Genomic DNA, 17,834 nt, shown 5'->3' with positions numbered 1-17,834 from the left:
TGGGCCTTGCCCTCACATGTTACCTTTATCCTTGTATGGATCCACCGGTTCTCATTGAGCACCTTTCAATCCATTTTGTGATAGCATCAGCGTCAGCCTCCTATCTGGGCACCTTCCCCCTCCAGAAACAGTGTGCTTAAGCTTCCCACTTATGTTTTACCCCTTGCCATGTGGAATCCTACTATGAACCTTTTACTGAATAGGAACTTCTTCTGGCCCTCTCCTCTTACCATGATTCAGACCATAGCCCCAATTCCATCCATAACCGACTGCTTCAACGCCTCAATCATTCGTAACTACAACATCTCCTCCAGGCTGTTTTCCTCTCTCAGTGGAGAGAGAATATCGTGGTTCCTGTCCTTAAACCCAGCAGATATCCATCGTCGCGCGATAGCCGATCAGTTGACCAACATACCCTAGAAGTTATTTGAATCGATTTTGGCTCATCAGCTCTGTCTGGTACTCGAAACTTTGGACTTTTTGTCTCCTTACCAGTGTGGTTTTCAGGATGGGTGGTCTCCAATCGATCATCTGCTTCAGCTGTAAAATGTAGAATTGCAGGCCTTTTCTCAGTGCTGCGATCATGTCACAATTTTCTTCAGTCTTTGTAAGGCCTACGACACGACTTGTGGCCATTACATCTTACTTGAATTCCATGACAGGAGTCTTTTGGACCCCCTTACCGATTTTGAGAGGTCAATTCCTGTTCCACCGGTCGTTTCGATTTCGAGTTGGTACCGTTCTTAACTGTCTGCAGACCCAGGAGAATGGCGTTCTATAGGTTTCCATATTAGATGTCTTTCTTTTCGTCATCGTTATTAATAGACTCATGGCCTCCGAAGGACCGTTGGTTACAACTGCTTGGGCTAATTCCAATTAGGTGTCCTCTGCAGAATGATAGCTTGAGGGTACCATCTGGCGCACTTCCACTTGGACTGTCTCACACGATTTTCAACTCTCTCTCTGGGTCTTCTGTTTGAAAACAAGTTGCCTATTTCATTGCTCCGTGTATGCCTCCTGGAGACTGGCTGTGTCTGTAAACTCAATGTCCTTTGCTTTCTTGCTCACACCTCTTGGGGGACAGATCATTTAACTCCCCTCTGCTTTTATGAGGCTTTAGTTCCGTACCATCTAGACTATGGTTGACAAGTTCATGGCTCAGCTGACCATCCTACACTGCTCCTCTTGGACCCAGTCCACCATCGTGGTAACCATTTGGCCACTGGAGCCCTTTTGACGATCTTCTGACTGGCACTGGGATTTCCCCCCCCCCCCCCCCCCCCCATTTCGTTTCAGCAGTCCCAGCTCTTGGTTTCCTACACCATTGCTGTCTGCTCTTACCCTGCTCAACCCTTCTATTCTATTCATTTAGCAGTTCCAGCACGTCGCTCATCCACTGCCTGCCCCTGATTAGGTATACCAGTTGGGCGCCAGCTAGCTTCTCTTTGTCATTTTTTCCATCTTCCCTCTTGTCTCTCCCAGACAACATCCCCCCCCCCCTTAGTTACGTCTTCTTCCTTGGATTCGGATGGATCCCTTCCGGCGTCTGGAAACCTTGATCGTTCCGATGGTGCCCCATTGTTTGTTCTGTAAGAATTTACAGGAGTTTTGGGATGTTATTGCTTTTTTACATCAATGGCTCTAGATCCGCCAATCATGTGGGATATGCTTTCACATTCCCTGTTGGCACAGAACACCATCTCCTTCCTGCCACATATGACGTGTTTACTCCAGAAGTGATGGCCATTTATCGAGTACTTTACTTTATTGAATAGTCATTCCTCCCCCTAGTTTTATTATGTATGGGCTTCATGAGTGGCCTTCAGTCTGTCGACTGGGTTTCTTCCTGCCTCCCTCTGGTCTTTACATCCACGACCTTCTCACTGATCTTGAACATGCTGCTTGTTTGGTTGATTTCCTTTGGGTTCAAATGGTTCAAATGGCTCTGAGCACTATGGGACTTAACATCTATGGTCATCAGTCCCCTAGAACTTAGAACTACTTAAACCTAACTAACCTAAGGACATCACAAAACACCTAGTCATCACGAGGCAGGATTTCCTTTGGGTTCCAGGCCTTTTGGGTGTCCGGGGTAATGAGCTTTCCCATTGTCTGACTGGGATGGTAGCCACCTACCCCTCCACCCTCCATAACCTTCCTGGGGGCAGATTTGCAGCTTCAAATCAAATTCGTTTTCGCTAAGTCATGGGCAGACCCTTTGGGTGCCACCCCTCTGTCTAATAAACTCTCTGCAAATAAGGGAACTCCCGCCAAGTGGCATTCTTCATTCCGCCTCTCCTGACGGCATTCTGCCATCCTCTGCCGTCTTTGCATTGGCAATATGAGGATGACCCATTGTTTTTTACTCTGTAATGAACGACTCACACTTTGTAGTTGCAGGACCCTCCTCACACCCACACATTTTTACTGGACTGTCCCAACCCCTTGGCCTTTTACACCAAATACACCCTCCCACTCTCCTTGTCATGGGTGTTAGCGGAAGACCATACGATCCTCACGTAGTTACATCCATCCTTCGTTTTCTTCGAAAAAAGTGGTTGGTCCTCCACGATTTAAGTTCCTGAATGTCCGAAACTGGAGTTCCTCTGTTAGCATTGGCTTTGGTCTGGGATGCCTTTGGCCTTGCCTCCACACCAGCCAGGTTTCTTTTGGGATCTGATATGAGTGTTTCGTGCCTTCTGCAGCAACGATTATACTGACTGGAAGAACAGTCTCTGAAAAGAGCCCTTGCGTAAATTTCACACAGTTAGCTATATTTTTACTGCCTCTGGTTTAACATAGCCCTGGCTCGTTTAGAGGGCCAAGCAGTGTTCAGTCTGACGTCAATGTAGGAAGTCACATCCTATATTGTCAGAGAACCCGCAAAGTCTCTGCTTCAAGATTTCTACTCGCTCTAAAACCCACTAAAAATGGACACGTGTTTATATGACCATTTAAATTCAAATTTATCCGTATCATAGTTCCTAAAACATTTGAAATGCCTCCTGAAATCATCTGTATATATGCCCAATGTGACAAACTGAGACACAATAAATCAGCTCATAATCAGAATGAACAACAGCAAGTAGTGAATAATATGTAATCAACCATGAGACTAGGATTATAACCTTTGTAGCTATAAAAATGACGAAGGAATAATGGTGCTGGAACCTTATTTTGCATGTTGACTGACACGCAATTGAAGTAGGTTAGCTGCAAATGGGCAAGGAACTGTGGTGGCAAGAGACTCTACATAGGTAGTTTGATAATAAAACAAGTCTTAGACCAAAAACACCTGCCTGCTGCATCGGTCAAGAAGCAGCCACAATTTTCAGTCCACCCTTGCTGTCTCACCTGTCTTGCGAGACTTATGGGTTCCTTGTTTCATTATTGTGGAGCAGAACCAGAAAATACAATACTTCAAGAGAAAAAGTGTGGTGATTAAAACACTGGACTAGCATTCACGAGGACCGTAAGATAAATCTCTGTTTGACCGTGTATACAGTGTGCCGAAAAAACAACTTACAATAAGATTAGAACAAAGTATTGAACATCGAATCCAACAAAATTTTTTCGGGTAGTGTTTCAAGTGCTCTGAACAGAAGATGACAGAAGAGAAACGTTTCATGTATGGGAAGTATGTGCAAGAGCAAAAGTGGTCATAGGGCAGTAAATGTATTTCAAGGAAGGTATGACCACTTGAAAGTGGGGATGAAACATCTTTGACAGTGGCCCTCGTATCAGCACCAGGCAGGTGTCCCACTAGCATGGGGTAAGCCAAATGACCATCTGGAACATTATCCAAGACTACTGCCACTACCAGAATCACTTACAACGCGTGCAGGCACTTTAACCTAGAGGGTTCCCTCAGCGATGACGGTTTTGTGGCTGGTTCGTCTCACAGGCCACCACATTACTGGGATTTCTGTTACCAATTCTATTCGCAGACGAGGTCACTTTTCCAAGGGGCGGTATCACCCGCTATAACAACAAGCACTTGTGGGCTACGCAAAATCCTTATGATACGGTGGTAGAGAATCATCAGCACCAGTTCAGCCTCAATATGTGGGCGGGGATTATTGGCGACCGCCTCGTGGGACAAGTCATCTTTCCGCAACGCCTCACAGGCAATGCATATCCGCACTTTCTGCAGCTGACCCTAACTCTCCTGCTGGAAGACGTACCTTTGCTGGTACGATAGTTGATGAGGCTACTACATGATTGTGCTCCAGTTCACTGCCCTTTTGAGTGCGGAGTTAAAACACTAGTACAGCCAGAACATTCCCATTTGCGTGGTATGTTCTCATGTGTACCTTCAATAACTGAAACCAACACTGTCAAAGATCTTTCATCTCCAACTTCTAGTGGGTGTACATACCTCCCTTGGAACTCATAGCTGGCCATATGCCCTTACCCTGTCAAGGATCTTTTCCTGCAGTTCGTCCACATTCAGTAAAGTCATCCTACCCTGTATATTTTGCAGGACACTTCTCAGTGTGTGGTGGAGTTAACTTCTGATACCACCATGATTTCCCACCCACACCTCTCTCCCACTCACCCCTCCCTGTTCCAGCACAAGTGATGAGTAGGAAGAACGACTGTCGGTAAGTTCCTCATGATCTCGAATTTTTGTGAACTTTTCAGCATTGGAAAATTCATTTCGGTATCATATTCAAGAAAGCACCGCAATCCACAGATATGCTTTTCTGTCAGGCAGATATCGCAATGAAGGTCCTTCAGTAGTCAGCTCGAGTCCGGAAGATGAAGCTGTGCTTTCAATTCAGCAATAAGTAATAAAATAAGATATAAATTCAATTGGTAGATATTAATATTAAAATACTTTAAATTTAGAGTGAATTTGATTATATCATGCACATACCTCTGAAACTGTTGTATGAGGTTCTTCTGCGTGATGAGGTACGTGCTGGGACGGGCACAAGCGAGAATGTCGTCCGTCACCCTGCAGACAAAATCAACGATGTAAGTAAGCGGAGCCAGAGCCAGCAGTTGCGCAACGCTTCTCAGCTATTCTGTTGGGCATGTGCTGAGAGGTCCATACAGGGCACCTTCTCTATTCATGGGGTGCCGTGGCGTGATGGGGCGATGATGGTGCGCTTGCGTGATCTGCTCATCCAACGACTAGTTCATTTATTCAAGCAATCGCAAACATTTCACTCACGAAGCCAGCCACAGATCCCTGTGTAAGTGAATCAATACGTAAGAAACGATTCGTAGTCCAGAAACCGAAATAAACGATATCAGAATCTTGTGTCACTGTTTGTAATGTAATGTACTAGTAGAACAGTTTTTGCTTGTTAGCTGTGTACGCACTGGTACGCACTCAGTGACCACAGTGTGCCGGCCGGAGTGGCCGTGCGGTTCTGGGCGCTACAGTCTGGAACCGAGCGACCGCTACGGTCGCAGGTTCGAATCCTGCCTCGGACATGGATGTGTGTGATGTCCTTAGGTTAGTTAGGTTTAATTAGTTCTAAGTTCTAGGCGACTGATGACCTCAGAAGCTAAGTCGCATAGAGCTCAGAGCCATTTGAACCATTTGAACCACAGTGTGTCTAAACATTGCACTGAATGATTTATAACGCTGTAAAAGAACATGAACAGTTACAAGCACCGTCCATCTGGTCTGTCCAATAGTTTTGTAAAAAAAAAAAAAAATTAAAAAAATGAGTATTTAGAAGCACTTGCTTCTCATGCGATGCTCTATTTCGGTGCATTGAATAGTATGTGCCAAGTTATGTCAGCATCAGCATTTATGAACAATCTACGATCAAAGCAGCGCTAATCTTGTGGGGTTACTGTACGAATAAAATAGACGCCAATATGCGTTAGACAAGATATAGATGGTTCAAATGGCTCTGAGCACTATGGGACTCAACTGCTGAGGTCATTAGTCCCCTAGAACTTAGAACTAGTTAAACCTAACTAAACTAAGGACATCACAAACATCTATGCCCGAGGCAGGATTCGAACCTGCGACCGTAGCGGTCTTGCGGTTCCAGAGTGCAGCGCCTTTAACCGCACGGCCACTTCGGCCGGCCAAGATATAGAACTCGGTCTTTTTTCCTGCTGAGTCCGCAGCTCGTGGTCGAGCGGTAGCGTTCTCGCTTCCCACGCCCGGGTTCCCGGGTTCGATTCCCGGTGGGGTCAGGGATTTTCTCTGCCTCGTGATGACTGGGTGTTGTGTGAGGTCCTTAGGTTAGTTAGGTTTAAGTAGTTCTAAGTTCTAGGGGACTGATGACCATAGATGTTAAGTCCCATAGTGCTCAGAGCCATTTGAACCTAACCTAACCAGTGAAGATCAGTTCTGCTTCTTGTATTAGAACTGTAAGGGATAACCAGCCCATCATAGACATAAAGATTCGTTCAGTGAATTGGAACCGTGGAGGGAGCACAACATTTTGGAAAAGGATAAATCTGTTAAGAACATCTTTGCAATTCGTTCTCTACCACCAGCTGGACGAAGGCCCATCATTAGTGATGCTACAAAAGAAAGACCTCCTGGCTATGTTGGACTACATGGACATCAAATACATGCATTTCACCGCAGTCTTTCTTATTTCTGTCATAGATATGACAGCTTGCTGTGAAGGTTTTTTTTAAGTTAATTTGGAGTTTTTGTAACCAATTTGTGTACACAACTTCGTATTTCGTAGTGTCAACCTTGTTTTTCGCTTCTCCTGTCAAATTTGCTGTTCATGACTTTCTCCCTTCCCCACGTCAACACCTCAGTCAGATCTATGTACAGGGTGTTTCAAAAATGACCGGTATATTTGAAACGGCAATAAAAACTAAACGAGCAGCGATAGAAATACACCGTTTGTTGCAATATGCTTGGGACAACAGTACATTTTCAGGCGGACAAACTTTCGAAATTACAGTAGTTACAATTTTCAAGGAGGATATAAGATGAACATCAACAAAAGCAAAACAAGGATAATGGAATGTAGTCTAATTAAGTCAGGTGATGCTGAAGGAATTAGATTAGGAAATGAGGCACTTAAAGTAGTAAAGGAGTTTTGCTATTTGGGGAGCAAAATAACTGATGATGGTCGAAGTAGAGAGGATATAAAATGTAGGCTGGCAATGGCAAGGAAAGCGTTTCTGAAGAAGAGAAATTTGTTAACATCCAGTATTGATTTAAGTGTCAGGAAGTCATTTCTGAAAGTATTTGTATGGAGTGTAGCCATGTATGGAAGTGAAACATGGACGATAAATAGTTTGGACAAGAAGAGAATAGAAGCTTTCGAAATGTGGTGCTACAGAAGAATGCTGAAGATTAGATGGGTAGATCACATAACTAATGAGGAAGTATTGAATAGGATTGGGGAGAAGAGAAGTTTGTGGCACAACTTGACCAGAAGAAGGGATCGGTTGGTAGGACATGTTCTGAGGCATCAAGGGATCACCAATTTAGTATTGGAGGGCAGCATGGAGGGTAAAAATCGTAGAGGGAGACCAAGAGATGAATACACTAAGCAGATTCAGAAGGATGTAGGTTGCAGTAGGTACTGGGAGATGAAAAAGCTTGCACAGGATAGAGTAGCATGGAGAGCTGTATCAAACCAGTCTCAGGACTGAAGACCACAACAACAACAACAATTTTCAACAACAGATGGCGCTGCAAGTGATGTGAAAGATATAGAAGACAACGCAGTCTGTGGGTGTGCCATTCTGTACGTCGTCTTTCTGCTGTAAGCGTGTGCTGTTCACAACGTGCAAGTGTGCTGTAGACAACATGGTTTATTCCTTAGAACAGAGGATTTTTCTGGTGTTGGAATTCCACCGCCTAGAACACAGTGTTGTTGCAACAAGACTAAGTTGTCAACGGAGGTTTAATGTAACCAAAGGACCGAAAAGCGATACAATAAAGGATCTGTTTGAAAAATTTCAACGGACTGGGAACGTGATGGATGAACGTGCTGGAAAGGTAGGGCGACCGCGTACGGCAACCACAGAGGGCAACGCGCAGCTAGTGCAGCAGGTGATCCAACAGCGGCCTCGGGTTTCCGTTCGCCGTGTTGCAGCTGCGGTCCAAATGACGCCAACGTCCACGTATCGTCTCATGCGCCAGAGTTTACACCTCTATCCATACAGAATTCAAACGCGGCAATCCCTCAGCGCCGCTACCATTGCTGCACGAGAGACATTTGCTAACGATATAGTGCACAGGATTGATGACGGCGATATGCATGTGGGCAGCATTTGGTTTACTGACGAAGCTTATTTTTACCTGGACGGCTTCGTCAATAAACAGAACCGGCGCATATGGGGAACCGAAAAGCCCCATGTTGCAGTCCCATCGTCCCTGCATCCTCAAAAAGTACTGGTCTGGGCCGCCATTTCTTCCAAAGGAATCATTGGCCCATTTTTCAGATCCGAAATGATTACTGCATCACGCTATCTGGACATTCTTCGTGAATTTGTGGCGGTACAAACTGCCTTAGACGACACTGCGAACACCTCGTGGCTTATGCAAGATGGTGCCCGGCCACATCGCACGGCCGACGTCTTTAATTTCCTGAATGAATATTTCGATGATCGTGTGATTGCTTTGGGCTATCCGAAACATACAGGAGGCGGCGTGGATTGACCTCCCTATTCGCCAGACATGAACCCCTGTGACTTCTTTCTGTGGGGACACTTGAAAGACCAGGTGTACCGCCAGAATCCAGAAACAATTGAACAGCTGAAGCAATACATCTCATCTGCATGTAAAGCCATTCCGCCAGTCACGTTGTCAAAGGTTTCGGGTAATTTCATTCAGAGACTACGCCACATTATTGCTACGCATGGTGGATATGTGGAAAATATCGTACTATAGAGTTTCCCAGACCGCAGCGCCATCTGTTGTTGAAAATTGTAACTACTGTAATTTCGAAAGTTTGTCTGCCTGAAAATGTTCTGTTGTCCCAAGCAAATTGCAACAAACGGTGTATTTCTATCGCTGCTGGTTTGGTTTTTATTGCCGTTTCAAATATACCGGTCATTTTTGAAACACCCTGTATGTTTCTTACATAGTGTTCATTTCAATCGTTGTCATATTATTCATATGAGTTCACTTTAAAGCTGCCCTCACACGGGACGTGTTTCTCATAGTGAGGTACGTCAGACGTGATTTGTATTGTGGTTGCTGAAGGCTTAGGCCGGTATTACATTATCATATATCTTTGACAAAGATTTTATCAAAGATATGATCAAATATTCGTCAAATTTGTTTGACGAAGACATTTGACGTTGCGCTAAAAGGGGATATTACACTGTCGTCATATTTTTCATCAAATTTCAGGATGGCGGACAACAACCTCTTATTCTGCGTGCAGTAGGTAGAACCACAATTGCACTGTGTGTGTATTTGGAAGAAAAGCGGCGGAAAAAAAGAAAACATACTTGGATGATGCCGTAGGTATTACGTCGAGATAGTAAAAGCATTCAGCAAAATGTGTTACGAGAGCTGCTAATGGAGGACGTAAATTACTTACGAATGGGTGAGAGTGTATTTCAGTATTTGCTCAGTAAAGTGGCTTCTCATATTACAAAAGGGAATACTCTTTTGAGAAATGCTTTACGTGCAGAAGACAGGCAAACTATGACTCTGGGATTTCTTGACCCAGGAGAGAGCTACTCTAGTTTACAACACAGCACTCGAATATAGCATTGCACGTTAACCAAAATAATTCCAGAAAGGTGTAAAGCGATTTATAAAGCTCTAAACGGGCAATATGTGAATGTAAATAAATGTTTAATACACTATATGGGCAATAAGAACTATTTTTAATTTTGAATTAGTGATCCAACAGCTACAAAATTAATAAAAAGTACGAACAGATGAAGCGCCTTTTAACTTCTGGCATCTAGAGTTCAAGGATAAACAAAGTAGGATGGAAAGCTAAGAAAGAATTTTTTATTTTCTATTCTCTATTCCGGTTCGCTGAAAAGGTGCCTGGATGTTTCCAGATGTAGAGGTGGATGGCTGTAGCTTTGACTGTGGACATGAAGTCGTCTGCAGCGTATTCCACTTGCCAATCAACACACAATTAATAGCATGCACTGTGCCCCTTGCTCACTCCCAGCCATGTCGAGGCAAGTTTATTAAAAATATTAAAAAAAGAGTCGAAGGAATACACCAAATTTTAAGCCATATTTACAAACACACTACAGAGACGTCAGATAGCTGTAGCGATACTAGCGCTCCAAGCGGTTACATTTCACATTGCAGTGAACAGAAGACAAAAGACTTTTGTGATCACATCTACGGAGTGGCCCTAGATTTGATCATATTTATTTGACGACAGGAGACATTTGACAAAGTTCCCTATTACACCATCAAATTTCTTTGACATAAATATTTGACATATCAGCTTCGACAAACAAATTTGATAGTGTAATACCGGCCTTAGTAACGAGCAAGAGCATCACATGGAACATGTTCCTCATTCTGTGATTTACGATAGGACCGCTTTCTAGCGGCAGTTGTCGGCTGTATCTGGCTCGCATATCACACACTGTGTTTACGAAAATAACGTGCGTAAAATTGTAAAGTTACCTCTGCCTAAACGCACATTTCCTTCCTTGGCCATACGCTAGCCATGTTGTTCTGTCTGTAGAATATATAAATAATAACTTCAACAGCCAGAAAAATGATACAAGGCAAAAAGGAAAGCTCCACATCCTGAGAGTAAGGATTTTTGAACTTCCATAACACGTAGTGTGATACAAATTTACAGCAGTCTTGCACGAATGATACAATTATTTCATCATTATTAATTCTTAAATAACCCTAAACTCATTCTTATTAGATCACGTTTTCTATTCAGTAGCAGAATTTTTCGAACATGTGAAATACAAGACTCAAGTAATCTCCTACTGCACGTAGTGGAAGCTCTCTTGTAAAGCTAAAAAAAAATCATTCATTTACTGCAATATTACTGTTACATTTTCTGCACATTGTGTGTGTGTGTGTGTGTGTGTGTGTGTGTGTGTGTGTATGTGTGTGTTCCAGTACCTTCGCCTACTTACTCTCAACGGTCCAATAAGGTAGTGACATGGAGTCCCTGGTGGATCTGATCTGTTGGTCAGGTGACACCCAATGACTAGCCCACGTTCGAAAACATGATCTCTCTTGACCGGTCCATTCAGATGTTATGGCTTCTCTACTGACAATACAATACTCCCCGCCTTCTTTTATGGCATGTAGTGGTCAATTCTGCGCTACATAGGGGGTCCGGATAGTTTTTGTCAGTCAGGGTAAATAGGATACACACTGTAATGGCATATTCGAAATCCAAGCCCGTGTCCGAGACGTCTCCGCTTTACAAGGCAACGACTTTACGCGAGTTTATGGAGTCTGATAGGCGCCACTGAAGCGCAAGGCGATCGTAATTTGTAATCATAAAAAATGAAGGGGCAAAATATAACGGTAGGTATCTGTCATAGTGAATGTCGAGTTCCTTCTCGCGTTGCATTAGCTATTCGTTCTGCCACACACATCATTTGTAACTGAATATGTTGTGACGCTGCCACATTAATCTTTCCTCGCTGTAGTATTCTGCGTTATTTTGACAGCATGTTGCAGGGAGAGCGGACTAGGGTGCTGGTGGAAGTACAGGCTGACCCAGTTTCTTAATGGGACACGCCGAGTAGCGCCACACTTCGCGGCTGTGATGCTGGAGTAATTAAAGCTACGGGTTTTCTTTTCAAAGATTGCTGGCCATCCCTAGCAAGGTACATTCCCAGTATAAAATGTAATTAAAAAGCAGTGCCTGTGAACTGAGCGCTCAGTTTATATGGGGAGGTGGACTGGGAATATAAATTCTGCGCGTGTCACACACACTCTCTCTCTCTCTCTCTGTCTATCTATCTATCTATCTCTCTCTCTCTCTCTCTCACACACACACACACACACACACACACACACACACACGCACATACACATACAGAGAGAGTGAGAGAGAGCGAGAGAGAAATGCTTAGTTTCTTCCTTTCCTGTGTACATATAGTTAAGAACTGTTGACAAACCAAAATTCATACTATAGTGGGAAGCTAGCGGAGAAAGACAATTCTCCTGTCGGTAGAAACATGCAGGTAAATACACACTTGAGCCTGTACCCAGTACATATTTATTGAGCAACTTGTTTGATTTATACTTGGTACTTCGATACAGGTCCTGAATGATACAGGCACTGTCCGATAAAATTACTATTCACGACGGTATCAGGACGATAAAAATTACGCTTAACTGTGCAGGAACCTAGAGTAGATTTACGGCACGACCCAAGACACAACGTTGCTGAAATCAGTCAACAATGGGAGTATTTTTACAAGTCTAACCCATTTATTATAGTCTGCCTTCGAAGCGCTTCCACCGATGCTGTGTTTCCACGGTTGGTTATCGGCTGCTGCTGATGAAGCCGATTTAGATTTGCTAAACTCTGTACACTGACTGAGAATTTTGTCTCTGTGTTTAGCGCTATGGACGATGATTTGAAGTTGTTCTATAAAATTTTCGTTATGTTGAGAACTCTGAATGATGCCTAGGAGAAAATGGCACATAAGTCATGATTATGTTCCAGGGAGTGACCATCGCAGCGTCACGTGTCCAGCTCAGTAAACAAAGTGCTAAGAAATATATTTCTATTGATATTACATCTGTTTCTTGGATAAGCATTAATCAAGAATTTAAGGATGTTACTCTGTGTTCAGTCTCGAACGTCTTGTAAGGAGCTTTATAAACAACTGGACATAATGACGTCAGGCGTACATTTCATTTACAAAATTTTCTGTTAAAAACCAATCATAATTTAAAACTAATAATACCTCACATGAATGTCAGACTAGAAAAAAGTACTCTATCCATGTCTCAAAAAGAAATATCTCTAGGCATTTATGTGGACAAAAATTATTATGGGTACATACTTGTTTCGCCGGCCGCGGTGGCCGTGCGGTTCTAGGCGCTCCAGTCCGGACCTGCGCTGCTGCTACGGTCGCAGGTTCGAATCCTGCCTCGGGCATGGATGTGTGTGATGTCTTTAGGTTAGCTAGGTTTAAGTAGTTCTAAGTTCTAGGGGACTGAGGACCACAGCAGTTGCGTCCCATAGTGCTCAGAGCCATTTGAATCATTTGAACATACTTGTTTCTTCCTGCAGCATGTTAATTTTGTGTGTGCGGATAGAGCGCGTCATATTTGTTTTATAGGAAGATATCTGTAATAAGTACTATTGCTTTGCAACTATGATTGATTATAAACAGCCATCATAAGAGAATAAATGTACCTGCATTAGGTTTCAGGGTCTCCTTCTCTCATGATGAACAACGCAAACACGACACCAAACTGTAAACGTGTTAATCATAGTCATCTGCCTTGGACGGATAAACTTATGGCCCAACACTCGCACTTCAAATAGAGAAGAGGCGATTGTGCGAGAAAAAAGAAAATCTTTCCAATTATGCTCCTGAACTACACCTCGGTGTCTCTCAGTCAGCAATCTTTACTTTTATCACTTTCCCAATGCTGAAAGCTATAGCGGATAATGAAAATAATTTAAAAGCAAATTAAAGTAATATGCCTGTGACAACTTCGTTTAATCTGTAAGTTATTTTAAACTGGATATCTTACGTTAAATAGTGTGTGTGTGCATTATCTTGTAATGCTAAACCTACAGTTCAGTTCATACAATAAATCAGCTTAGAACAGGTATAAAAATGGCGAGCGTATTGTCAGCGATTCTCCTGAAAGGTGTATCCGATACATTGTCTTTGTGACTGGATATACTGCTTTCGTAACTCATCACACGTTCCACATCATAACATATTGTCATGATAAGATCCATGGGAAAAAGAACAAAACTAAAGAAAACCAAACGAAATCGACAGTTCTGTAGGTGATATTTGCCTGGCTAACAGCCCGTGCTCCTCAACTAAATTTTTACATCGGAAACTGATATTTCAGTACAAGAGTAGAAAAACGAAAAACAGACAAAATTTTGTGAAACCCTAGCGTGAATGTTTTAAATCTAAATGGAGAGCATTTAATTAATGTCACCGCCCTAAATGAGTAAAAACTAACTAAAACTATGTTCTGGACTCTACATCGACATGGACACACTGAAAATCACATTTAAATGCCTGACAGAGTGTTCATCGAACCACCTTCACAATAAGTCTCTATTATTCCAATCTCGTACAGCGCGCAGAAAAAACGAACACCTATATCTTTCCGTGTGAGCTCTAATTTCCCTTTTTTTGTTATGATAACCGTTTCTCCCTATGTAGGTCAGCGTCAACGAAATATTTTCGCACTCGGAGGAGAAAATTGTCAATCGAAATTTCGTGAGAAGATTCCGCATAAACGAAAAACGCCTTTGTATCAATTATGTCCACCCCAAATCCTGAATCATTTTAGTATCACTCTCTCCCCTATGTCGCGATAATACAAAATGTGCTGCCTTGTTTGAACTTTCTCGATGTACTCCGTCAGTCCTATCTGGTAAGGATCCCACCCCGCGCAGCAATATTCTAAAACAGAACGGACAAGCGTAGTGTAGGCAGTCTCTTTAGTAGACCTGTTACATTTTCTAAGTGTCCTGTCAATAAAACGAAGTCTTTGGTTAGCCTTCTTCACAACATTTTCTATGTGTTCCTCGAATTTAAGTTGTTGGTAATTGTAATTCCTTGGTATTTAGTTAAATTTACGGCCTTTAAATTTGACTGATTTACCGTGTAATCAAAGTTTCACGCATTCCTTGTAGCACTTATGCGGATGTCCTCACACTTTTCGTTGTTTAGGGCCGATTGCCAATTTTTGCACCAACAGATGTCTTTTCTAAGTTGGTTTGATCTTCTGATGACTTTATTAGTCGATAATCGATAGCATTATCTGGAAACAACCTAAGACGGCTGCTCAAATTGTCTCCTAAATAGTTTTTATAGAAAGGAACAGCAGCAAAGGGCCTATAACACTACCTTGTGGAACGCTAGAAATCACTTCTGTTTTCCTCGATGACTTTCCGTCAGTTACTACGAACTGTGACCTCTCTGACAGGAAATTACGAGTCCAGTCACATAACTGAGACGATATTCCATATGCACGCAATTGCACTACAAGCCGCTTGTGTGGTACAGTGTCAAAAGCCTTCTGGAAATCTAGAAATACGGAATCAATTTGACATCCCTTTTCAGTAGCACTCGACACTTCGTGTGAGTAAAGGGCTAGTTATGTTCCACAAGAACGATGTTTTCTAAATCCGTATTGACTGTGTGTCAATAGACCGTTCTCTTCGAGGTAGTGCATAATGTTCGAATACAATTTACTGTATGTTACAAAATCCTGCTGCATATTGACGTTAATGATATGGGCCTGTAATTGAGTGGATTATTCCTACTACCTTTCTTGAATATTTCTGTGACCTGTGCAACTTTTCAGTCTTTGGGTACGGATCTTTCGTCGAGCGAACAGTTGTATATGATCGTTATGTATGGAGCTATTGTACGAGGGTTGAATGAAAAGTAATGTCTCCACCTTCGTTAACTGGGTTTGAATGGGAATATTTTAATAAATCAAACGCATAAATAATCCTTAGAATGTGATCTTTAATTACCACTATTCACTTTTTTAGATAATCACCAGCCAATTGGATACATTTCTGCCAACGATGAACAAGTTTTATGAATCCGTCGCGGAAGAAGTCGACACTGTCTCCGCGTCTTCATCAGAAGCATAATGACGTCCCCGCAGATCGTCTTTTGTTATCGGGAACAGATGGAGGTCAGACGGTGCTAAATCTGGACTGTACGGTGGTGAGATTCAGTCTCTGAAGTTCTACTGTGGTGGCACGTAAAGTGTGTGGTTTGGTATTTTCATGCTGCAGGAAAACATTTCAGTTTTCCGTTTTTGCCGACTGTGCTTGCTATTTCTCTCTGAGTGATACGACGATCGTCCTGAATCAATCTGTCAACATTTTGCTTGTGACACTCGGTGGTTGCTGTCACAGGACATCCAACTCTTTGTCACGCAGGTCAGATGTTCCCGCCTCAATATCTTTAAGCACACTCGCCCAACGATGCACAGTACTCACATCGACACAATCACCATAAACTGCTTTCATTCTCTGATGAATCTCCTTTGGTGTGACACCTTCTGCTGTCAAGAATTCAATGACTGCACGTTGCTTAAATCGCACTGACCGACCGTTTGCGCAGGGTTCCATACTTTACACTGTAACAACGCAACCGTTCAATGCTAAGGCTTCCCATCAACTGGAGCTGTAGAGACGAGGCTACGGAACAAGCCAGTACCTGCCGCATACCAATGCCACCAACTGTTGAAGAGTTACGAAGGTGGACGCATTACTTTCCAGTCAACCCTCGTATCAGGATACTCTGAACTTGTATACAGTCTGGATCGGAAGTCTTGCTTTTGTCAAATGATTTAAGGTGCTTCACTACTCCGAGGATATATTTTCTACGTTACGCGTGTTTGCAGCTGTTCTTGACCCGAATTCTGGAATAATTACGTCGTCTTCTTTGGTGAAGGGATTTCGGAAGGGTGTGTTTAGTTAGGAAATATGTACGTTCACAATGAGCACAAGACGCAGAAGGTGCCTAACAGTATTGTGGTGAATACTAAATTCTCAATACGGACTAAATATGCAAGGGAGCATATGATATCTACTCAAATCATTTTATGAGAAAGACGAAGTAGTGAAGAGAAGATAGGTGGTGTCTCAAGAGCTTCAAGAAAAAAATTTCCTAAAGTGAAAGTGTAAGGACCCTTATTGTAGTAACTCGAAATGTAACATTGACAATAAAAAAACTGTAAGACTTAATTTAAACAACGGAGGGGAGGGCTTAAAAGAGCTGTAGTGAAAGTTGCATGAGAAATATTAGAGCAAAGGAAGAAACGAAGATCCAAAAACGGACTTTAAGTGTGGAATGAAGAACGGCGGAAATCATAAAAAGCAGATGGAGACATTTGTGTCACCTATGGATAGAATAGACAATAAAAAGAAATACGCCAGTGGCAAAACAGAGATATAAAAACTGAATAGGAAATCGTGGGACAGATACTGAACATTGAACATTATGTACATGACGCACACACAAGAGCATATAAGATACAAAGGTTCTGACCCAGATAGAAAATGAGCATTCCTTAATCGGAATAATAAAACAGCAAACTTTGTTAAAATATTTTAAAGAACTGTGAGCAAATCATGGTGAGATATGAACTGACTGACACATTGATGACGAAATATCTGTGGATCCAACAACATACGAAGATTGTAATATTAGAAGAAATATTTAAGACCGAAGATTGCATTTAAATATTTATTTGAATTGATGACCTCTTTAAATGGTACTTTGCTGTTATCTTCGGATCTGCAATAAGACACACACTGCATTTGTAAACATTTTTTTCTATGGCAGTAGTAATGAGATACATAAGTATTGTATTTTACATGTAGGTAACATACCTCATCTTTTTCAAAATTATGTCTTATATTCTGACAATGTTAAAAATTTAAATTTTGTTCCTACGGCATAAAAATATGTTTACAAATTCAAAGTGTTTCATATCTTATTGCAGATGCAAAGATCACAACCAAATATTGCTGAAACCGGTCATCAACTCAAAATAAACATTTAAATGCGATCTTGGCTCTGAAGTTTTTTTTTTCAAATATTACAATCTGTAGATCGCCCGCTGATCAGTATGTCTGTAATATATACTATAAGAAGAATTTAAAAAAAAAACCTCAGAACAACTAAAAATAGAAAAGCTCCTAGAGAACATGGAAAAAATACTGAATTAATTAAGTATA

At 42.2% G+C, this 17,834-nt stretch overlaps 1 protein-coding gene across 1 annotated transcript in view; it reads right to left on the bottom strand.

Annotated features, from left to right (window-relative positions):
- LOC124556234 (protein tyrosine phosphatase domain-containing protein 1-like) overlaps positions 1-17,491 on the bottom strand; it is a 375,836-nt gene extending 358,345 nt beyond the window's left edge. Inside the window, exons 1-2 of the mRNA XM_047130223.1 lie at positions 17,487-17,491; positions 4,880-4,960 (exon numbers count right to left, since the gene is read on the bottom strand). Of these exons, the coding sequence (XP_046986179.1) occupies positions 4,880-4,960; positions 17,487-17,491 (86 nt within the window). The remainder of the gene's footprint in view (positions 1-4,879; positions 4,961-17,486) is intronic.
- Between the last annotated feature and the right edge of the window lie 343 nt (positions 17,492-17,834).

This window comes from Schistocerca americana, chromosome X, assembly GCF_021461395.2.
Source record: "Schistocerca americana isolate TAMUIC-IGC-003095 chromosome X, iqSchAmer2.1, whole genome shotgun sequence".
Lineage (NCBI taxonomy): Eukaryota > Metazoa > Arthropoda > Insecta > Orthoptera > Acrididae > Schistocerca > Schistocerca americana.
Note: the sequence above shows the minus strand (reverse complement) of the source record. Positions and strands in the feature narration are given on the sequence as shown.